The sequence below is a fragment of the Leptonotus elevatus genome, chromosome 12 (genome assembly GCF_054856555.1).
Source record: "Leptonotus elevatus isolate MCC_2025b chromosome 12, RoL_Lele_1.0, whole genome shotgun sequence".
Taxonomy (NCBI): domain Eukaryota; kingdom Metazoa; phylum Chordata; class Actinopteri; order Syngnathiformes; family Syngnathidae; genus Leptonotus; species Leptonotus elevatus.
The window spans coordinates 18,478,857-18,503,065 of NC_141250.1; the positions used below are offsets into that span (position 1 = coordinate 18,478,857).

At 39.3% G+C, this 24,209-nt stretch overlaps 2 protein-coding genes across 6 annotated transcripts in view; both read left to right on the forward strand.

Moving 5' to 3' along the window:
• LOC147164875 (activin receptor type-1-like) overlaps positions 1–5,284 on the forward strand; it is a 29,433-nt gene extending 24,149 nt beyond the window's left edge. For both annotated transcript variants that reach the window (XM_086090961.1, XM_086090962.1), the window contains exons 8-12: positions 245–391; positions 914–1,189; positions 2,397–2,594; positions 3,985–4,115; positions 4,448–5,284. In XM_086090961.1, the coding sequence (XP_085947087.1) occupies positions 245–391; positions 914–1,189; positions 2,397–2,594; positions 3,985–4,115; positions 4,448–4,582 (887 nt within the window). In that variant the 3' untranslated portion in view covers positions 4,583–5,284. The remainder of the gene's footprint in view (positions 1–244; positions 392–913; positions 1,190–2,396; positions 2,595–3,984; positions 4,116–4,447) is intronic.
• Positions 5,285–7,246: 1,962 nt separating this feature from the next.
• acvr1c (activin A receptor type 1C) lies at positions 7,247–19,499 on the forward strand. Of its 4 annotated transcripts, XM_086091336.1 has the most exons (10): positions 7,247–7,432; positions 11,190–11,420; positions 14,914–15,156; positions 15,250–15,480; positions 16,757–16,924; positions 17,012–17,168; positions 17,246–17,370; positions 17,447–17,577; positions 18,021–18,067; positions 18,548–18,684. In XM_086091336.1, exons 1-9 carry the CDS (start codon positions 7,363–7,365, stop codon positions 18,045–18,047), a joined length of 1,383 nt encoding a protein of 460 aa, XP_085947462.1. In that variant the 5' UTR covers positions 7,247–7,362; the 3' UTR covers positions 18,048–18,067; positions 18,548–18,684. The 4 variants fall into 4 exon arrangements, with proteins under 4 accessions (XP_085947462.1, XP_085947458.1, XP_085947459.1 ...); XM_086091332.1 differs by lacking the exon at positions 18,021–18,067 and having other exon boundaries at positions 18,544–19,499; XM_086091333.1 differs by lacking the exon at positions 18,021–18,067 and having other exon boundaries at positions 18,548–19,499.
• The last annotated feature ends 4,710 nt before the right edge of the window (positions 19,500–24,209 follow it).

Consider the following 24,209-nt stretch of genomic DNA (forward strand, 5'->3'; position numbering starts at 1 on the left):
TGCCTGAAAACATCTTCCAAATATGCCATGGGCCTGGAAAAAAAGCGCTCCAGTCTGCAAATTTGAACTTTGGACACCAATTTTTGTAGAGCCATTAGATTCACAAAATACATTTTTATGCTATCTTTACTTTTTATTATATATACACATGATATTGAGCTCAATACTGTAAACTGAATTCAACCAGAGATTACTTCTTATTGTCGATTTTTTTTCTTCTTCTTCTTCTTCTTCTTCATGCCAGGTAAGGGCCGTTACGGCGAAGTATGGCGAGGCCAGTGGCAAGGAGAGAGCGTCGCTGTGAAGATCTTCTCGTCCCGGGACGAGAAGTCCTGGTTCAGAGAAACGGAGATCTATAACACAGTGCTGCTGAGGCACGAGAACATCCTGGGTAGGTCACCAAAAATAATTGCAAATATCTTTGAAAGTGTCAGCCAAAATGTATATTTTGAAATGTTTTATATAAATGTGTGAACAGTGAATGATTTCATTGACCTCATTTGGCTTGATGAAACGGTGTGATGTCGTCAAGTCCGTCACGACTGCAAGCAACGTTCGTAGTTAAATCAATCCCCCTGACAGTGTTTGATTAAAAGTGAGCATTTTCTTTTTAAAGGGAGAATTTTCTCATTTGATTGTACAGAAGTGGCTACTGTTTAGAGTTAACATAATTACATTTAAATAACTGTAATTATTGTCTCAATATACTAGAAACCAAATCAGGACATCAGTATTTGAATCATTATGGCTGCAATTAATTATCTTCGCATATTTATAAAAGAACGAGTCATTTTTAAGAATTATCCCCCCCCCCTTTTTTTTTTTGCTGCCTATCTGCTTGACTGTAGCAACGAGACAAGAGCAGTTTGCACATTCACTTGCACTCTTAACGCTTTCCGTCTTCTCGCCGCAGGCTTCATCGCCTCCGACATGACCTCCAGGAACTCCAGCACGCAGCTGTGGCTCATCACCCACTACCACGAGATGGGCTCCCTGTACGACTACCTTCAGCTCAGCACCTTGGACGCGTGCAGCTGCCTGCGCATGGCACTCTCCATCGCCAGCGGCCTGGCGCACCTGCACGTGGAGATCTTCGGCACCCAGGGCAAGCCGGCCATCGCCCACCGGGACCTCAAGAGCAAAAACATCCTGGTGAAAAAGAACGGCCAGTGCTGCATCGCCGACCTCGGTAAGAAGTAGAGGGTTTGAAGACCATTAACATGTGTTTTTTTACCCTTGTTGGAGGTACTGAAGCAGACAACAAATACCGCTGCAGTGGCAGCAGATAAAATTAAAACAGCAGAGGCCCTAGAAATGAACCCTGTGGAACACCATACGTTCAATTATACGTGTTAATTCATATTGCATATAATCATCTGACCACTTCTTTTTTTTTTTTTTGCTTGACTTTGCTAGTATGAAGGGATAACGATAATTAAATATAAATCCTACTGGGGGAACAGTGTAAATAAAATCTGGTCTCATCAGACCGCATGATCATCTTTGCTCCGGACTCTATTTGTTTTTTTAATGTCTAGAATAATGTAAAATTCAGACTCACTGGATCACATGACCATTTTAAATTGCTCCAAAGTCGGCCTTCACCAACCGGGACTTTAAAGGTATACTTGACTCATTGAGACATTTTCAGCAGTAAAACGTTACCGTAATATTTTATCCAGAATTAATTTGATAACTTTATTATTTTTCATTAACAATTAATACCTTTAGAACCTAATCACGGTTCACCTGTTTTCTATTTCCTCATCTTCATTCGACAGCAAGTAGCATAATTTGATTTTAACGGTATTAATTGTTCATAAAAAAGAATGACGTTGTCACAAAATGGCTCAATGAGTCAAGTATCCCTTTAAGAGCAAAAACAATATTGGTTGGGCAGTGTTGTATCGCTGACCTCTGTAAAAATACAATCCACATGCATTTGTTTCCATTTCCGAGGTTTTAACGTCTGAGAAGCCGAAGACTTGATAACGTGATCTTATTTATTGCGTGCAGCGAAGGAAATAAATCGAATATGGTTCCCCTCGTCTGTGTGCTTAGGCTCATTTGTTGTTAATTTAAGAGAAACGAGCAGTGCTTAATGTTCCTCCTGCGCCTTGGCTGTAAACACATTCGGAAGTGCACTTGATCTAACACCAATGTTCCATTCGCTCAATAAAGAAGCTCAGCCACGTAGTTTGCGACGAGCCTGACATGTCCGCCTCGTAATGCATTAAATGCTACATGGGATGACGCAATCCCGCCTGTGTCGTCTCCAGGGCAAGCTGTTCCGTCCTGCTTACAAAAACATCAAGTCGCTCAATAGACTTTTCAACCGCCTTTGTGCTTTTTGTGCGTTTCTCACCCAACGCGGTTGTTTTCTTCCCGTCTTCCAGGTCTGGCCGTCATGCATTTCCAAGACACCAACGAGCTGGACGTGGGCAACAACCCCAAAGTGGGCACCAAGCGCTACATGGCCCCCGAGGTGCTGGACGACTCCATCCAGATGGACTGCTTTGAGTCCTACAAGCGGGTCGACATCTGGGCCTTGGGCCTCGTTCTGTGGGAGATCGCCCGCAGGACGCTCAGCAACGGTGCGTCGTCTCGTACTTCCGCTGATGTTGTCACCCCAGGCCTGGCGCTCGGCAAAAAATCAAGCTTGTGAAAAATCATCAATCAAATAAATGTTTGTAAAGCACACATTTTAGTGTGTAGCCGGGATCGCTGGTTCGTCCCCTGGGTAAATTTGCGGTCCTGTCCTGGAGCCTATATTGTGTGAAATTAAATGCCCCCACCCCCAGGGAAGTACCCTGGTGTCGTTAGGGAAGGTGAGAGTGAAAAAATTCAAAAACAATTATTTTTGACGTGTTGCTTTTTTGGCCTACAGTAATTTCTGGACTACAAGGCGCACCTGACTATAAGCCGCGATAGCTAAATTTGGGGAATACTCAAAGTGTGTGTTACACATATAAGCCACACCCGACTCTAAGCGGCTGGTGTTTTAATGTTCCCGCTACTTTCTTTTCCATAATGAGGGCGCAAATTGTCTCACTCTCGTTCTCTCTCCTACTGTATTTGGGCTCACTTGGTTTGTTTTGCTCTTGCGCTTCCTTTATAGTGCGCCCCCTTGTGATCTGATGGCTAAGCCGCACATTTGTGTTAGCCGCAGGGTTGAATGCAAGTGAAAAAAGTAGCGGCTTGTAGTCCAGAAATTACTGTAATTCCATATTTCGCGTCCATGGTTGACATTTACTGCGCCACACTGTGGTTAAAGGTGATATTGCATGGTTTCAAACAATTATGAAATTAATATCGGGCAATCTATAGATGCCAGGGAACCCACTGGTGAAGAAATGAGCTCATTACATATAATGATTACAGAGATATGAATAATAATAAAAAGTCCTGAAGGTTATGACAAACAATAATTATTAAATGGTGTGGCTGTCATTATCATCAATGGGGAAATTGCTCCGAAACTATCATGTGATGACCTGAGAGCTGATTTTGTAGCCCGGAGTTGCAAACGTGTGCCTCTGTAGGACCTTTAACAACTGGTGCTTGCACTTTAAAAATTTTATTTAAAGTTCCTTATTTATGTTTATTTCCAGATCTTCATTTGTTAATTGTAGTGGCATTTATTTATTCATTTGAAATTGTTTAGTTTTATTTATTTGAGTATCTGGTGCCATTGATAGTGTTTTATAAAGACTTAATTATTATTATTTATCTCTCATTTTTGTGAAAGTTTTTGAAACATTAATATTGACAAGTTATTTTGTCAAATAAAGCAAAACTGACAAATAGGCCTACTCAGATATTGTTTGGGGCACCAAAATGACTGCATCACCCTCACACGAATTTCTGCAACACTGTGAACTGACACAGTGACCCCCCACGTTGCTTCATTTTTATTTTTATTTTTATTTTTCATGCTGTGCGCACAAGTTTGTGTATGTCAAAGTGCATGCGCTCTCCCTATAGGCATCGTGGAGGACTACAAGCCCCCTTTCCACGACGCAGTTCCCAGCGATCCCAGTTTTGAGGATATGAAGAAAGTGGTCTGCGTGGACCAGCAGAGGCCCAACATACCCAACAGATGGTTCTCGGACCCGGTGAGTCATCCCGTAAAGAAGTCTAATAGCTGCGGTAATCCTCTGTTATTTGCGGGGGTCAAGGAAGGAATGAGCCTGACCGGAAATCGCAAAACAACATACTGGAGTCATATGTCCAAAAAGTATACTAGCTTAATGCTAACATATAATGTGAAATGCCTTTGACTGGCTAATGGAAATTAGCATAGATTTCAGGCAACACATGCATTGTTTAAAGTGAGCATAATGCTAATATATAATGTGAAACAGCTAGCAAATTTTAGCATACATATATTAGGACCTTTCAAACAAATATGACTTTTTGCCATTTGTCCTGTTTTTTCTTCTTCTAGACTTTAATCTCCATGGCAAAGCTGATGAAGGAGTGCTGGTATCAGAACCCGTCGGCCCGACTGACGGCGCTGCGTATCAAAAAGACTCTGACAAAGATCAACAACTCCATGGACAAAATGAAAACAGACATTTGAACGTGCCTGGCGCCCAGTCGGAGGCGGTGCAGTACTTCCCGGACGAACGCGTCCTTTCAGAGGGGCGGCGTGCCCTTATAGCGGCACGCCGCCCGTATTTATTTTCAAAGACTTGGCGGGACACATTTTGGCATCCAAAGATGGCTGACCGGGCTCTTGGGAATAGGACGTTAAATATGAAGCAATCACAATCTGGGAGCTGGATTTTGCCTGTTACCTGGACTTTGTTGCTTTGCTTTGGGGGTTTTTGTTCTTCAGTTTGGAGAACAAGTTGCGCAGAGTGACATTGTGATGTTTTTTCTTCTCGGCTTTGTTTGCTAGCCTTGTTGCAAAAAAATATATACCCATCACTCTTCCAATCTCAGCAGTCCTTTAAACAGCTGTACAGTTCTCAATCTTGGCGTATGGCCGTGTCGAATGATGTACGCCTTCTCGACAAGTTCTTCCTTTTATTTTTTATTTTTTTTTAGTTCTGCACAAACGCATTAAAAAGAACACATGAAAAATATCTGCTAGGTGATGCTGAGGTCAGCCTCCTTCTCCGCCCTTCAAGGAGGCCTGTACTCTTTAAGTTTGCCGTCTTAACAAGTGCATTGTCAAGTTTATGAAGTCACACTTCACTTCTTTTTTTTATTTTTTATTTTAACGTTAACATTTTATATCAGCTAGTGGTTTCTATTAATTAAATAGAAAGCAAGTATATAGCCTGTCTGGTTTGTCTTGATTTTTGTCTCACACACAATATAACATACATTTTTGTCAGAGAGCAAATTTCGAATTGACACATTTTCTGTCACAAAATATACAAATACCAAATTCAGTGATGCAGGATGGAAGCCGAACTTGATGACCGCCGTCCTCTTAATATGCTGAAGAGAGTTTACAGGCCAGTGATGTCCATCCGCCATCAACATATGCATCAGCAGCTGTTTGGACTTTTGACCGCCATCACATTCGGTGTCATTTAATCCATTATGCTCCCACACGACTCGCTCACAAAGTCCCACGCCCGCCATTTCCATCGGGCTCCTTTAAGTGCGCGCCGGTGCATATCTCCTGCTGAAATTGCCTGCTGAATAAGCAAAAAATGTTGGATGATTGCTTTTTTACAAGGTGACACACATTGCCGAACAGTAGATAAACACAAGCAGCCACTTTAAATGCATTCGTAATGGCGCTTGTAAGGACATGTGGACTATTCACAGTACAATCTTGTCGTTAAAATGTCTTAACACGCAAACCTATTGTACATAGTGTCCGAATATAGTATGTGTACTGCATTTAATGAGCTGTGACTGGGGTTGCTAGGAAACGCATGTATGTTCACAGTTGGAGGCACACCCCCCCAGCAGCAACACCTGTCCCCCACCTAAAGAAAAAAAAAATCACAGGCAATGCATTTTATCTTATTTTGCACGTTTTTCTTTAGAACATTTTTTTTTTAATTAACTATTTAACATGTTTTTTTTCAACAATGCTACTATGCAATATATTTAAAATATATATATGTAAAAATTATGTTCTAGCACGTGATTTTCTTTTAAAAGAGGTTTTATAAATACTTAAAAAAGCGTTTTTTTATTTTAGTTTTTGTACTTCAGTAGAGGTGCAACGATTAATCAACAAATGAATAATTTTTGGGGAACAATATAATTACAGCTGAGCCCCACAAGTCAGGGCTGGCCTGCAAAATAACGAAAATCTATGCATAATTGACGCCAATTGTTTTTAAGTTCTATCCCATGATTGTTACCGTTACGGCCCGCTTGGTAATCTATTTTCCTCCATGTGGCCCTTGAGCTAATATGAGTTTGACATCCCCTGCCCTTTAACCAACCATAAAAAAAAGATTGCCTATACCCCCATTCCTTACCTTAACCTCAACCATTACCCAATGGGGTAGGTGACACAGAGGAGGCGGGACTTCTGACTTCCGGATTTCACATCTGAAATGCTTCGGACAAGTGAGACAGACACACTCGTATGTTATAGTAAAATTGTGTATGCTACGTAATTGTGTAGATTCTAAAAACAACCTGTTGTGCTAGCGGACGTTAACGCTCTTATAAGTGTTCATATTTTCTTGCCATTCACAAATCCTTCGGCGCTCTCGCCATGTTGGAACTTAAATAGTTCTCTCAACTCGGAAACTCGGGTATCAAAATTAATTCCCAGTTGTCTAGTAGAAAATACGACATGAGGGGGCGTTCAAGTGTAATTTTCTACTCGACATGTGGTATTTACCATAATTTCGATACCGTATGAAGGCAGCATAAGCCTTGACCCTCAAAAAGAGGTGTGAACTTGTGGGGACCACCAAAATGTCCCCCGCAATTTCATGTCGGTCCCCACAATGGTAGTAAAACACGCGCGTATGGGCCCCACAATGCAGCAAAGACAAAGGCGCACACACCGAGTACAATGTTGTGTGTGTGTGTGAGTGTGTGCGCTTCACATGTCTCCATCAGTGGTCTGAGGCTGTGTAATCCTCTTACTTTCTCTCCCTGCAGGGGAGGGCTGCAAAGCTCTCGCTCATTGCGTCGCACACTTTCCTCCTGTCATTAGTGTGCGCGTGTGTGTGTGTGTGAGTGAGAGAGAGAGAGAGAGAGAGAGAGAGAGAGAGAGAGAGAGAGAGAGAGAGAGAGAGAGAGAGAGAGAGAGAGAGAGAGAGAGAGAGAGAGAGAGAGAGAGAGAGAGAGAGAGAGAGAGTGTACGTGCCGGCCGCGTGGACTGAGCAGAGCAGCAGCGTCCGGCCGGAGGGAACCCATGCGGTCCTTGCCATGACTCGACCCGCCGAGCACATCCTTCACACGGCGTGGATTTTGCTGTGTGTGGCGCAGCTGAGCGCAGGTAACACAAACACATTACAGTGACGACAGCGTGTTTATTATTATTTTTTATTTTTTTATTTTTTAAGTGTGTGTGACTCATGTCCGAGCAGGACTGCTTTGTGTTACTATCTTGAGACACTTATTGTTTTGTAAAAGTGCGAATTAACATGGAGATGTCCTTGGATTGGTGTACCTAATGTTGTGTCCTGTGAGTGTACTGTACTAATTCATTGGGGGGGGGGGGGGGGGGTTCTGACATGTGCAACATGTGCGACCGCACAGGGTGGCAATGGCATGTCATATCGTCGGCGTCTTCAAAGATTTTGCTTCATAAACATTAAAGTGAGAGGTTATCGTTGTCAAGGAAGTTTGATGTCGTCGCAGGTTGAATGTTTTTCTATTTGGGTGCGGAGCTAAGGTTAATTTGTCACGTATGTTGCTGCGTCGAATGGTTAATAATAAAGAATGTAGGTGGTCTCTAAAAATCGAAAAAAAAAGTTTATCAGTGGAAGTAGTCAAAGTGCATTTCGCAAATGAGTTTGTTACTTGTCTGAATCAAATCAGTTGATGGAATGAATGGAGTAGTCCATAGCAAGAGAAGGGAGTAGAAAATATTCTGATCATAATTAAGTATCTTTTATTTAATTTTACAGAATTTCTTCTGCCCTCGGTTAGTGTAGAGGACGTAACCAAGGCAACGAGCTAAACATTTGAAAGAGTTCCGGAAATAAAAGGACACGTGATTGTTGTAGCCTTTGGTCTTTACTTGTTTTTTATTTCGTATTTTTGTGTGTGAAACTGCAACATACAGATCAAAATAAAACATAAATGCTCCTGCATTAAAATAACATTAGTGTAAGCAATACCACTTAACATCTGCGTAGCACATGTAGGCTAACACTGACTTTAGCATAGGTTAGCAGCTAATAGCAACGAGCTATCGTTTTAAAGAAAGTTCACCATAAGAAACTTAAAATGACCACAAACACATATACGTCACAGCATTATAGATTATGCTCTGCCAAGACTCCGAAATGAAACAGTTGTGACTGAGTGTACAGGCTTTCAGTAATATAGCTGCTGACAAAATCAAATATGTGAACACACATGTAACTGTGGCAAGGGCGACATCTATTGGCAAAGGAAGAACATAGCTAGTTTTCTTTACAACACATAAATTGGCTTTACAATAACAACAATAACTACTCAATTTATTAACATTACATTTACATAATTTACATAACATTTATTTGACTTTTCAATAATGTTTTATTTTTTGTTTATTAGGTTTTTTTAGACATAAATATTGTTTCAATTTGTTGGTAGATTATTGGTAGATTATTTATTCCTTGTAAAAATGCTTAGTTTTTTTAACTGGTATTTTATTTATTTATTTTTTATTGCTGGTAAAATTACATTGTTTTTCATCATATTTTTTCTTCGAAAATGTGCTTCTTTTCTGGTTATTTATTTAAAATTTATTTTGCTTATAGAATTATTCCACTTTTTTTTCTTGGCAATATTTATTATATTGTTTTACACTTTTTTACCACCAGGAAATTCAAAATTCTTAGTTTTTGGTTTATTTTCTTTTAAATTAACTTTTTCTTTATTTTTCTTTTTTTATGAAACTTTCCGGTAGTGCTTTTTTTTCCTTCTAATAATTTATTGTAAACTGACACTTTTTTATTTCTTGCATTGATTTTTTTTACTAATACAATATAATTTAGATTTCTCTTATTTTTTATTTTGTTTAAAGGTAATTCTTGTTCTACGTTGACTTGACTCTCAATAAGAGACATGATTATTGCTTCTAGTACTATATACTTTATTTATTATTTAGCACGATTTCAATTTTTTTGTCACAATATTAAGTTTTTCTACTCATATACCCAATTTTTTTTTTGTGAATGTTCATTTCTTGTGTTTTTTATGAATTTCCTCTTAGAACCTTACAGCTTTTAATTTTGACTATTTTGTTTGTTGTTTGTTTGTTTGTTATGTTTGATTAGTGTATTGATGAACTTATTATTCCACTCTGCATACAACGGCGCTCTAAAATGTGTCCGAATGTGCCCCTTCATGTCACCCCAAAGATTTGGAATATTTAGATCTGGGCTCTGACTCCCACTATCTTCTGCTGAAGTCCTTTTTGGCTCTATAAGCACCAAAACAACTCTATAAGCATTCGGTGACCAAAAAATTGTCTCGTATTGCACATTTCTTGATCCAAGTGCTACTCTGTATTATTATTTTTTTTTTTTTATGAATGTGTCTCACCTTGTGGTGAGTGTGTTCGTCTTGTCCTCCTCGCGGGCATTCAGGAAGCTTACATGGAATCCACTCACCACCTGAAGGCTTCCAATTCTAAAAAGCGACACCGATTGCAAAATAACACTTCAAAGAGACATTTTATTTGAAACAATTCGTGGAAAAAGTCTGTGGAAGCAAGCATTACATGTCAGGCTAGTTCATCCAATTCAATATTCTAATCATCGCAGTCTCAAATCCTCTTGCTTTCATTTTCCCTAATTGTTTACTTGCTCTTGACCTAACTTGTTGCCTGGCAACAGTCAGATGGGCCATGAAAGAATTTAGATGAATTTTTGAGGGGAGAAAAAAAAGAGAAAGAAATCAAACTCGAAGCTGACGAGGTCAAATCGCAGAATTGGAAGAAGCGGCGATGTTTTGGGTGTTGAGTTTGGTGGATTCCACCAGCATGTTGCAGACTGTGTGCTGTGTGGCGGCTGATAGCAAAAAATAAAAATAAAATAAAAAAAGGAGAGCAAAAAAAGGAACTGGAAGTCCACAGGTTTACTTTATTAATAGGAAAAGTAAGCTTCTTGTCACTACCACATGTCTCGATTAAGCGTACAAGTCCACGGCGTCAAACGAGAAAGTGCTGTATAGGAACAACAAAAACTAGGAGGCGCCACCTTGCGGATTGTTACAGGATACACAGTTTGCAAAGCAAAATTGGTGGCAAATCTAAACATGTCCCGATCACTTAAAAAAAAACAATTTAAAAAAATGAAAGTATCCTTTTGCTTGAAACATCAGGTTCTTTAAACACTCGAATATGTGAAGTAAGACTATAGAGTTGAATGAAATGACATCATGCTCGAATGGCGGGCGGGCTTGTGGCGGGCTTGTCAAACAAAAGCATGACAGCAACTCCAAGTGGAACATGAGATTAGGCGGGTGTTAAACTAAGAGGCATTACTTGGCATCCTCCGCTGCAGCAGCAGCGGCAGCGGCAGCGGCAGCAGCAGCAGCGAACTCTTAACACGGCCGACGTTACGTAACGGGTCTGCTGCACTCCGCCAGGTACACCTCACAACAGCAACAACAGCCTACAATAGTGCTTCTCAATTATTTTTAGTTCTTTTTATTAAGCCCCACCAGGAAGAGGAAAATATTTCATGTTTCCCCCAACTTTCTGCCTCAACTATAAATATTATCATTTGTCTGTAAAATTATTGTAAATACTGTACAGCTGTGCAGAGGAGCTATTAACACTCATTGAGAGAGCGCCACTGCCACCTACTGTAGTGGATGTACAATTACACTTTATTCCAATACAACAAAATAAAATAAAATAAAACAAAACAAAACAAAACAAAATAAAATAAAATAAAATAAAATAAAATAAAATAAAATAAAACAACATGAGGTCACACGTGCCTCACCTCGCGTCATACCACGCCCCCTATTTGAAAAAGCCTGAACTCCACAAATAACATCATCTTCATAATCGATCCTCATTTTCATTTCAGCCCTCAAATGCGTGTGCCAGCTGTGCGACAGCCAAGTGTGTGAGACGTCAGTGGACGGCGCCTGCTGGAACTCGGTGATGCTGGTGGACGGCCGCGAGGAGACGCTCAAGTCCTGCCTGTCGCCGCCCGAGATGCGAGGTCAGCTCTTCTGCTACAGCTCCCCCAACGTCTCCAAGAGGAACTGCTGCTTCACCGACTTCTGCAACAACGAGACGCTGCACTTACAGCCCGGTAACGCTCACGGCCATGTAACACAACACATGGCGCTTTGCGAGGCAATATTAGCATTAGCATTGCCAAACTGACAATAAACCGTCGGTCCCAAAAAGCTTCACACACACATGTTAAAGTGGAGCAACTCAGGCTTGAGTAGCTCTGTGCTACTTACGCCGCACCAGCTAGCTACAAGTAGCAACGAGCTTCGGCTGGCTACTAGTGCGGCTAAACACGTTGCGGAGTCGCTCCAAAGTCTGCAATCATCTCGTCCATAGCAGCAAATAAGTTACACTTGAGTTCTGACAAGTATCGTTCTCACGAAGGGATGACAAGGAAAGCCGGAGAAGCCATGCTAATTGCTAAGCTAACCTACGGCTCGCGCGGCTCGCGCATTTAACACCAGAATTGAGTGCTTGGAGTGTTTGAGTCCACTCCACAAACGTTTGGCTGGTTAAAGTGAAGAGCATTCAACTTTGAACAACGAAATGACAGACAAATTAATACGTTTCTGGATTCTGGAGAGAAAATCTAAACAGAATCGGTACCAGAAATGAGTTATGGTAGCCTACACTAGGAGCCAGGAGGAAGATTCAGCTTGTACTTGCCTGATATTAATGAGCTTTATCATTTGAATCAGGTGTGTTGGAGGAAGGAAACATCTAAAACATGCATTAGTGGCCCTCGAGGACCGGATTTGGACACCCCTGGCCTAAATCTAAAGCAAAATTCATTTTTTTGGGGTATGTTTTTGTACTTTGATAACAAAGTATTGTACAACATGTTCTGCCTGTAATTTATATCTTTTTTTTGTAAGTGCGGAAGGACCAAAATAATAAATATTGTCGCCATTATTCTGCATACTTTTTTTTTTAAAAAATCGGCTATCGTAATTTTTTTCTCCGCCAAATATTGGAATCAGAAAATACGCACTCGTCGGGCCTTACGAAAAATGTCCACTTAACTAAACACAAGATGTCACACATTCGTTATATTTTAAAAGTTTGCAATATTTTAGATACACATCATTTCCAAATGGAACCACTGCTCTGTATTAAATATAAAATACACACACCCAAGCGGATGACGGCGCTGCCGCCGATACGCCACGTAGAGTAGAAGAAGTGTGACTGAAACGGGCGTACGAGGCAAGAATCTCACGAGTGAGGGTCAAATCAGATTTACTGATGTCACGTCTGCCGGCGGCAAAGATTGCTTTGGTTGGAGCCGTCGTCATTTGTTGGCGTCCTTGCGCGGGGAGTCAATATCTGCGGGATTTCCCACTCATTGTGGCCCCGGCGAGACGAGCTTGATGCTGATCCTGCTTACATCCTGTGACATAACAGCGCTGTCACAGGCCACGGGACACACACACACACACACACACACACACACACACACACACACACACACACACACACACACACACACACACACACACACACACACACACACACACACACACACACACACATAAACACACACCTCTATTTATAAATACGGCGCCGTCCGTCCAAGTGAACGTTTGAGGGTGGCCACGAGGCTGGGGGGGATTAATTACACCTGCACTTAGACTACAGCAGCCAATGGAAAATGCTATAAGATCAGCGGGATTCCTTATTGCAAAGTTATTTTGCAATAGTATCATAATACTTCATCAAAGAAATGATGACTTCCTGGTTGTTGGACAATGCATTTTAGCAAGTGCGCCACTGAGCAATATTAGACGCCTGGTAATGATGATAAGTTATACGTATGGAAGTGGGCGTGAAAAGTGATACTTAGAAAAAGTTCAACGTCTGCCCCATTGAAAATGATTGGGGAAAAGTTGATTTTTTAAACATTAAATTGTGCGTAAGTAATGAGAAAAAAAATGTGGAGAATAAAAATCACAATAGCATTCCCACAATTATAGCAAAAATGTCCATTTTTGTTTTTTGAAATATCGATTTTCTGTTTTGACCAAATGAATTAAATTACTTTTTGTCTGACTCTTAATCAAATCATTCAGTTTATATATTTATTTTAGTATTGTTGTACATATCGAAGTGTCAAATGTCGTCTGAGAATTACGTACGTTTACGTTATTACACAATACTTGGACACCTGATTTATGGTATTTATCTCGCACTCAAGTTAGACTCCATAGTCAGAAAATAAACAAAACAAATAAATATAAAAATGTTCAACCCCAAAATACAAACCAACAAAGTTGCTCTAAAACTAATTAAGACTAAATGAATAAAAAAATAAATAATCAAGTCCAAACAGAATAAAAAACGAACTATAATGAAATTGCGATGTATTTTTTAAATGTCATTTTGCTAGTTTCCGTTAACTATAATAGCTTTTGACAAAGGTAAATAAAGTTGATTTTTTTCCAGCACGAGTGTGTTGTAATGTGGCCAGCATGGCTTGTATTTAGGTAAAAGGCCGACGATGTCTTAGGAAACTATTATAGAGTTCAACTGCACATTGGGCCGTCTGCACAATGTGGCAACGCGTGCTGTACACGTGCGCTGGCAAACGCTTCATAGTCAAACGTCAATAATTTCAACTCTATCAAAAGGACTGCACAATCTTTCCCCGACGAGTAACCTTTGACCTGACTTCCAAGTTTTGCAAAATGTGAACTGATTTTTTTGTCCTCGTAGACAAACTTACACAAGCGTTGCTCTCGGGAAGTATGGTTAGCTTAATGCTAACAATCAATGCAAAACGCCATTGACAGGCTAACGATAAAAGATTGTGTCCACCCACCAAACACTTAACGTCAAGATTTTTTGGGGATTTTTTTTCAAAATATATATATTTTTTACTATGTGGAGGAAAGTTGAGTCAACTAAAAAATGGCCTTTTGTTCAAGAATGGTCAGCTTTTTTTTTTTAAGCATTTGTGCTCATTCGTGTACTTGTTCTCACTGTTTTGTTTTTAACTCATTCACTGCCATTGACAGCTATAGACATCCCAAAATAATTTTAACTATTTCTAGTTAGTTTAACATTTTTTTTCCACTTTTGTTAACAAGAGTATGAAAACCTAGGAAACAAAATTATTGTACATTTAGACCAGATATAAAATGTGTGATTAATCATGAGTATTGAAGTCATGTGATTAATTACAATTAAAAAATGTAATCGCCTGACACCCTTTTCTTTTTTTTGAAAAAATATTATTTAAAAAAGAAAAGATTATTTAAAAAATAGGTTTTCAGGTGATTAATTTTTTTGAGTGTAATTAATCACATGACTTCAATAGTTAACTCACGATTAATCACAAATTTTATATGAAATACAATAAAAACTTTTTTCTAGGTTTTTATACTCTTGTTAACAAAAGTGGGAAAAAATGTTAAACTAAAAAAAATAGTTAAAATGAATTTTTGACGTCTAAAGCCGTCAATGGCAGTGAATGAGTTAAAAATAGTTTTGCCGTCTTATTTATTTTTCATGTTATTGTCACCACTTGTATTGTTTCTCAAATACATGTTGACTTGTCTCGTGATTTTCAGAGCGGCCTTTGGAAAGCGGCGACAGCAGCAGGCTGCAGTTGGCCGTTGTGATCGTGGTGCCCTCGTGCCTGCTGTGCGTGGGCGTAGCGCTGGCGGTGTTGGTGGTGCAACGTCAGCGCTGCGTCTACAGCCGGACGCGCAAACACGACCCGGAGGAGGCCCTGGACGAACACATGCTCATGTCTCCCGACAAATGTCTCAAAGAGCTCATCTATGACATGAGCACTTCCGGCTCGGGATCAGGTTGGTGTTGGTTTACTTGGCTGACATTTTAAAACACATTTTAATTTCTTTGTATGGCACCATATAGTGGACGGATCTTTGACTTTTGTGCAGGGCTTCCGCTGTTAGTCCAGCGAACGATAGCCCGGACCATCGTGCTCCAGGAGAGTATCGGGAAAGGTCGCTTCGGTGAGGTTTGGCGAGGAAAGTGGCGAGGGGAGGACGTGGCCGTCAAGATTTTCTCCTCCAGGGATGAGAGGTCCTGGTTCCGCGAAGCTGAGATTTATCAGACCATCATGCTCAGACATGACAACATCCTGGGCTTCATTGCAGCGGACAACAAAGGTAATGGGAACTTAAACAGTTGGCTCCCTCTAGTGGCCATACTTAATTATTACTTCTGTAGCATAATTATAATAATCTGTAACAATAATAATAATCAAATAAATATAATCAGCTGTAATAATAAAAATAGTAAATATGATCTAAATAATAAATAAAATAATCATAATAATCTGTGTATAATTTCACAGCATTTTACATTTATTTTTAATCCAGTACAATTAAGTTGCATTTAACTTTTAAGTACAATACACTTTAATATATTATATTATATTCAAACAGCTATTTAGTTTTTACGACATTTTAAATGAATCATTATTGAAGTACCCCCCCCCACCCCCGAATTTAAGTGCAATAATTTACGTATAATTGAGCAATACTGTATATAATCAAGCAATATTACACGACAACCTCACGTGTGATATGGCTTTCATACAAAAGTTCACCAAGTGCCGCTTTTAATATCCCACCACAATAAACGACAACACACGATGATTTGTTGGTTTACTTAATCAATCCGTGGTACGATTCGCAGAGTTAGCTGCTGGCATGACATGTTTTTAACAACCCACTGCAATGTTAGATGACGTTGATTTAGGCTAATTTAGCGATTTGGAACACCTGTGAGGCAGAGTGACTTATAAATATCAATGCTGTTCTACTTTATGCCATCATCATAAAATAATGAACAATGATATTAATAGTAATTATTATTGTTTTTATTATCATTATTATACATTTTATTGGTAATACAATTTATATTTAAGTAAAGTACTACAGAGTAAAAAAAAAGCCTTGACTAGAAGAAGGCTTTTGCAAAATGACTCTCGTCCAATCAAATTGTTCAGAATTAACTGTGGTATAATAAAGTCAAATCCGCTTCCATCGTGAGCTGCTGTTTTTTTTATATATATTTTTTGTACATTTTAAACTGTTTATTTTGGGGTGTAATTCATTTGTCGGCCACCAGGTGGCGGCACACACACTTTGTGTACATTTGAAAGAAGAGTGAAAACAGGAAGTAGCTGTATTTCAAGATCAGATGAATTTATGCTCAGGATTCTTCAATGTAAAATCCTCTGCAATCCTTTTTGACATTTTTTTAAAATTACATTTTTTTGGGCCACGACTATCGATGGATATCCTGAGATGACAACGTTTGTTACTTTGGAATAAACTGAATATTAACAGTGAACATAGAGAGGGGGATCTGTAAAACTGTTAACTTCAACTAACGATAGCTGGTCGCTCTCTTCTGACCGTGCGCGGCGCGTTCCAGATAACGGCTCGTGGACGCAGCTGTGGTTGGTGTCCGAGTACCACGAGCACGGCTCGTTGTTCGATTACCTGAACAGGTACACGGTGTCGGTGGAGAGCATGCACGTCATCGCTCTGTCCGTAGCCGGCGGCCTGGCTCATCTCCACATGGAGATCATTGGCACACAGGGTAGGTGGACGTCATAAACGCATAACGGCAAGGTCAATTCCTTGAGCGACCTCGCGCAACCTCACGAATGTCGTGCCGCGTTTGCAGGGAAGCCGGCCATCGCTCACAGAGACCTGAAGTCCAAGAACGTCCTGGTGAAGAAGAACGGCACCGCCGTCATCGCCGATTTGGGCTTGGCCGTGAAACACGACTCTGGCGCCAACAGCATAGACATCCCCGCCAACCACAGAGTGGGAACCAAAAGGTCGGACATTCGTTTTGCGGAAATTGCTGCTTCGGCCCAACAAGTCGGAAGTACTCACGTCCCGTTGTCGTCCGCAGGTACATGTCCCCCGAAATCCTGGACGAGACCATCAACATGAGCAATTTTGAGTCCTTCAAGCGGGCGGATATCTACTCGTTGGGTCTGGTGTTCTGGGAACTGGCCCGGAGATGTTCAGTCAGAGGTACAGCGCCGTCGGCCATTCTCACATTCTCAAGTTTTTATTGTGGAAAAAGTGAGCGGAAAGTCTTTTCACGCAGGACTTCAGGAGGATTTCCAGCTGCCTTATTACGACCTGGTGCCTTCCGATCCCTCAGTGGAGGATATGAGGAAGGTGGTGTGCGAGCAGAAACTGCGACCAAATATTCCAAACCAGTGGCAGAGTTGTGAGGTGAGATGTGACCCCGTTAGCATTTCGACGCATTCTTAAAATAATTGCCAACGTAATTTTTCTACAGAAGAGGATTGGGGCCAGTGAAGACAAATCAAATGTTGGCAGGATTCTGACTTTAAAGTGAGAATTCTGACTTTAATCTCAGAATTCTGAGTTTAAAGTCAGAATTCTGTCAGAATTGCCACTTTATTCTCGGAATTCTCACTTCAAAGACTTTAATCTCTGAATTCCGAATTAAAAGTGACCATTCTGAGATTAAAGTGAGAATTGGATTCTGAGATTAAAGTGAGAATTTTGATTTTAAAGTGAAAATTCTGACCTTAATCTCAGTATTCTGAGAATAAAGTCAGAATTCTCACAATTGTGAGAATAAAGTCAGAATCCTGCCGAGCTTTTTTTTCTCTCCACTGGCCCAAATGCTCTTCTGTATTTTTTTTCAGATTTTTCAGGAAATACAAGAAAATTGAACCATTTGCATCAAGACGAGGTGATTTACGCAAAAAAATAAAAAAATGACTCAGGCAATTATTTTAAGAGAGTGACGATTTGTATTTTTGTGCTCTTTCTGTAATGATCTAAAATGCCACAAGATGGCGATAAAGCCATGGCTAAATTGAATAGCAGGCGTTTGTATGAAGGGAGTTATGTTGAAGTGATGAGAGAAAAGTTTTGTATTCTGGGGAGGAATGAAGGGAAGTGAATGAATGGCAACATTTTCAGGAAAAGCCTACTGGAACAGCTGAACTTAAAAAAATAAATCCTACTGTAACATTCTGAACTTTATTTGGGGTCAATCAAAGACGCATTTAACATGAGTTTCAATGTGATTAGCTAATTCTGAAAAGAGTCACGTCACAAAATCATGTCATAAATACAGAATGCTATGAAGACACCTGGGGAATTTTTTTAATTGTTAAAAAACAAAGCAAAAAGTGTAACGTCTCCGTGTATGCTGTTGACAAGCTAGGCTCTGCGCGTGATGGGCAAGCTGATGAGAGAGTGCTGGTACGCCAACCCCGCCGCCCGCCTCACCGCCCTGCGGGTCAAGAAGACCGCCGCCCAGCTGTCGGCTGTCAAAGACGTCAAAGAGTAGACACATTTGTCGGCCCCCGTGACTGACGGGTTAGCGATGGTGCTGCTTGAGCTGCGACCACCCCAGGAAGGTACCGTCCCGGGCCCACGTGGTTTTCAGAATGCAACCGCAGAGAGTGGAATGAGGTTGTTGTCGGTGCCAAAGGATGAGCGGGAGATGCCTGTGGCAGATTATTAGAACCAAGCAGGTCGTATAAAAACATGACAATATATTAACCTTTGCTACCTCGCATGTGAAGTGCCGGAAAATTGCTTCGAGTCACCGTGTTGTGCCATGTCTTGTAGTGAACACAGTTTTGTGAAAGTTAAGTAGTGTGCTTTGAAACGTCACTCACATAGGACATCTCAGACAATGTGTATGTCTTTTAAGTGATATGTCCAAATGCTCTGTGAAGAGAGGCGCTTTGTATTCGGCACTCCAGGTCAACAGGGGGCAGCAGTGATCCAGTGCCTCTATTTTATTTACTTTTTTTTAAATTTATTCAAACTTACTTAGGAGCTGAAGGGCAACGTTGATTTACAGCGGAAGCTCTAATAGTTGAATACAATCGGATCAACTACTATTTTATTTCTCATTTTGGAGGAATTTTTCCAGTCAGAAATATTTGAAATCAATCTCTTTAACTCATTCACTGCCATTGACGGCTATAGACGTTAAAAATGAATTTGAACTATTTCTATTAGTTTAACATTTTTTCCACTTTCGTTGACCAGAGTATGAAAACTTAGAAAATAATTATTGCACATTTAGAACAGATATAAAATTAGTGATTAATCGTGAGTTAACTAGTGAAGTCATGCAATTAATTATGAAAAAATTTAATCGCCTGACGCCCCTAATTTTTAGTAATCTTTTCTTCGTTAAAAAAAAAGGAATTTTAATTATTATTTTTAAAACATTTTTAATCTTTTCTTTTTTTTTCTTTAAAAAAAAGAAAGAAACAAATATTAAAAATGAGGGGCGGCAGGCGATTACATTTTTTAATCATAATTAATCGCATGACTTCACTAACTCACAATTAATCACAAATTTTATATCTGTTCTTAATGTACAATCAAAAAAATTATAGGTTTTCATACTCTTGTTAACAAAAGTAGGAAAAAATGTTAAACTAATAGAAATAGTTCAAATTGATTTTTGACGTCTATAGCCGTTAATGGTAGCGAATGAGTTAAAGTCCCTCAAAATGAATAAATATGTACTCAACTCATCTGTATTTATCTGTAAGCTTTACACACCAGAGTGCTGTTAAAAAAAATTGTCAAATTTGTATGATAAAAAAAAATAAATCAGCATGTAAATAAAATGAGGCTTCAAAATCATGAAAACTAAAACCGTTTTCTGCCTGCGCAAGAAATGGATGCTACTTCGTCTCGCGACTTTCTTTTGCCAACACATACGCCTTGGATCAATATTTGGGTTTCCATACGCCCATTTTTATTAGAATTTTCAAAAAATGCGAAAATAAAACTGAATGGAAACTAAATCTTTTTGGAATTAATTAAAGAAGCGAATATTAATGCTATTTTAGATGGAAAACAGCAAAGAAACGCGACGTCATCGCACAGCGCAGTCATTTCCTGGTCTTCTTCTTCTTCTTTTAAATTACTGGTGGCTCCCATCTCTATTGTGTATACCGTTACCCACAGCGGCGGAGTCCCCCCTCAATATTCGCTGCAAGTTGATTCCGCCTCTCATATCTGATCAAAAAACAAATAAGAAATATCTTCTCTATGCGCAGCCCTTTGGTCATGCTAGCTCGCTATTGCCTCCTGAGGAGTACGTTGGAATTACAAGACAATTTCACTTCAGTGAAGAATGTTTTTTTTTCATTTGTCGTGTTTCTTAAGACTTGACAGTCACATGCTATAAGAATGTTTCAAAGATTTTGCACAGCATTCCGTTGCCGAAAAGAGTTGAATGCTAGTTTTTTTTTTTTTTTTTGACATACCGACGCTCATCCATGAATGTGAAATGTACAGTATACATTTTTTTTTTCGCTATGTGTTTTAATTTTAACTGTCAAAAACCAAAGTTGCCTGAAAACCAGACAGATTTGACTTGGAATAGGGAAAACATCGCAAGACGCTGCTTTAGTAGAAAACAAGATACTTGAATACTAAATAGGATTGTCGAGTCGCTGTTGAGAAGGGAAAAAGGTGGAAATGCACACTGCGAACTTTTTGTGCGTTTGGACTTTATTGAACTTGAATCTCTGACGTTGGCAGTCCACAATCACATTGCATTTATTCCATTTCTGTGCACTTGTATTCAACCAAGAAGAAAATAGCACATATTTTTCCATGCCTATGTTAAAAGAGGACATTGATAAATGTAGCAAATATAAAGCACATATTTGCAGCTTTTTTTGTCATGGACTTGATGTTGAAATTAGCATGATGAAGAAATCCAAATGCAGTATTAACAAATGCACTTTTTTTTGTATGTGTGTGTGTTTGTGTGTGTGTGTGCTTGATTTTCAATCATTGCTACCAAAGCGTTAAACTTCCATTGTGTCATATTTGCTTTTCCATGAGAGTCAAGCGCGGATTGTTGAGGTTAGAAAGTCGTTTTTTAAGTGGAGTGACTGTTTTGTTGTTTTGTTTTTAAATGTGCAAATCACTAGTGTCATTAACTCATTCACTGCCATTGACGGATATAGACGTCACTGGCAGTGAAGTGTTTTTTTTTGTTTTTTTAAACTGGGCTGAGAGTGAATAAGTTCATGTAACTGTAGTGAAACCCCTAAAGTCATAAAATGTTTAGAATCTGACCAATATTTTCTGGGATGTGCAACTGACAGCCCACATTTGGAACGGCCATTTTTTTTTTTTTTTTTTTTTTTGGAGTGTTCACCACTAAATGGCAGATGTTGCTCACGAGCATCTCCAACCCCAGAGACGCTGTCAATCCATAGATTTCATAAATATATATTTTTTAAACAACCCCATATTATAACATATTGGACAATGTTCAACTTCAGGGGTTCCACTTCATGTACAAATGTAATGCATCTTGTCTTTTTAGATTCGACTGCTGTGATAGTTTTTCCTGTGCATCATCCCGTGTCGCTTTTACTTTGCACTATTTATTAAAAAAAAGTAAGCCAATAAAGTTGTGTTGTTTTGTTCCTGAGGCGTATGTGGTCCTTTTTCAAAAAGACTCATCCTTACATCAAGTTTAGCGCGGCGCTTAAGGCTTAACCTTTGGCCGTGACTCATTCTCGTCTTTCTGTTTTCTTACGAAGCTTATGACGCGAGGACGTCCGTTAGACAGGAAGCCGGGCAGCAGTCGTTAGCGCCGCGCCGATTTGAGTCAAGGAGCCCAAATGTGGTTTGAGTCGCTGTTCGCAAAGCATTTGATGGGAAGCACCTTTTAAAGGTTTCCATTCATGTTAAATCAATTTATTAGGTACCGCTGCTGCAAACATTATACAGTGGCGCCCGCAATTTGCGGATTGGTCCTTTCTGGTTCTCAAGATTTTTTTAACCCTTTAAAAAAATAATAATAATAATCCATCTCCATGGTGAAGTTCTGAGATGGACTTGACAGATTCATTTTGAAGAAAATTGTTCCTGGTGACATTATATCTTTACACTTAACGCAAAAAGTGTAACAGTGGTCATTAATATTTCATGAAAGTTGATAACATATTCTCTTTGCCCGTTTGTTGCTGCTGTCATTTAAGTGTTGTCATGTTGTGTTTTTTTAAGTTATTTGTTACTTTGAACTTTGCTTTTTTTAAGACTTTGCCCATTTAATATTTTGATAATATACTTTTTTTTAATAACTTTTTTATTTATTAGATTAGTCCTTTTAAGCCTCCTTTTGCATCACACAAACGTGACAACTTTGTAACTTTAGAACAAAATATAATTTTTTTAAAATCTTTCTGGACAAATCTCATTTTGTGGAAAAAACAGCTCTTTTATTATTTACACATATTACTTAAATCAAATAAACAGAGAAATTCAAGGAAGAACTGACAAATAAAACATGTTGCATCAGTGTGATAAAGTTGAATTTCCATTGTGCAGATGTTCCTAATATTGTGGCTAGAGGAAAAGTGAGGCTTTGATTTACTTCCAAAAGAACATGCTTGTCGATTTTCATCCAGGGTGCTCTCAAAACAGAGAGTGACACGGGGAGGGGGGGAGGGGGGGGTTGTGGGGGGCTACCAACTCAAACTTCCTTTTGATCGTCAGGGGAGTGTTTCTGCATGGAAGCACACTGCTAAAACCTTCTAAAGCTTACGGGGGTGCGCGCAGGTGTTTGTTCCGCTTTGCTTGCTCCCGACACTTCCTGCATCAAATTGCTGGGACTGCAAAAAAGAAGGGACAATAACCGTCTCAAGTGGAATGATTGACCTCTTGCTTTTTACTTTCCTATCCGACCATGCATCTGCAAGTATGCAAATAAACGTTACAATCAGATCAATAGGTAAGTAGCTTAGAAAAGTTGCCATTACCTTGAAAAAAAAAAAAAGTCAACTTGAAGACAGATTACTAATATATTTGTACCAGTAAGAAGTTTTGTATTTATTGCACCTGAAATATTTAAGCTTTTATTTATTTTTATTTATGAAAGTGAATTTAAATATACTTAAATATAAATAGGCAGCTTTCATACACAAGATCACTCATTGTGCTTCACGAAATTAAAAGTACAAGGTTTAAAAGCATTTACAAACCAACAAAAGTTAAAAACAAAGTAAATAAATACAAATACAGCTTACTAAAATTACAAAAAAAAAAGTGAGATTTTGGAAAATATTGCTTTAAAATTGCGGGAAAGCATTAAAAGCATTTACACCAGGGGCTGACTTCTACTACATCCGTTGGCATATTATTGCATGCAGCACAACAGCTATGAGCTGCTTCACCATGTTTGCTTTGCACTCTGCTGGGTTTCAATTCCATTCGTATTTCTTTAATGCTTTAAATAGACGCCTCAACCTTTTCCTAGTAAATATAATTCCTTCAGTTACACAAATTCAAATATATGTGCCGAATCAAATTCATTTTGAAATTGCAATTATTCCGTTTTTAGTGATGAAATTGAAAACTTTTAAATTCAGTTTATGGTGGCACATATTTCACGCTGTACACCTGTGGTGTATTTTTTTTTTTTCTAGGTGAAAACATTCACTTATATATTTTTATGCAAAACAGCGCTATTGTTCTTTATTAAAAAAAAAAAAAGCATTATGAAAAAAATATGCGTTTTTTTGACTGGCTGAACACGAATACAGTAACCCGCATAATCGATCAATCATTTATTTATTTAGGCTATTTAGTTGTTGTTGTTTTTTTTTGTTTGGTTTTAAATAACAAGTCAATGCTATCAAAGCACACTTTCCACACCGTCAAAGCAAAATCGAGAGCTGCAGGTTGTGATGTGCGGGTTGCCCCCACGAGGGCCACGCACGTCACGTGACGTCAACATCCGCCTTGACGCGTTTGGCTTTCAGCTCCGGCGTACACACACACACACACACACGCACGCACCCCCCCCCCACCCCACCCCCCACCACCAC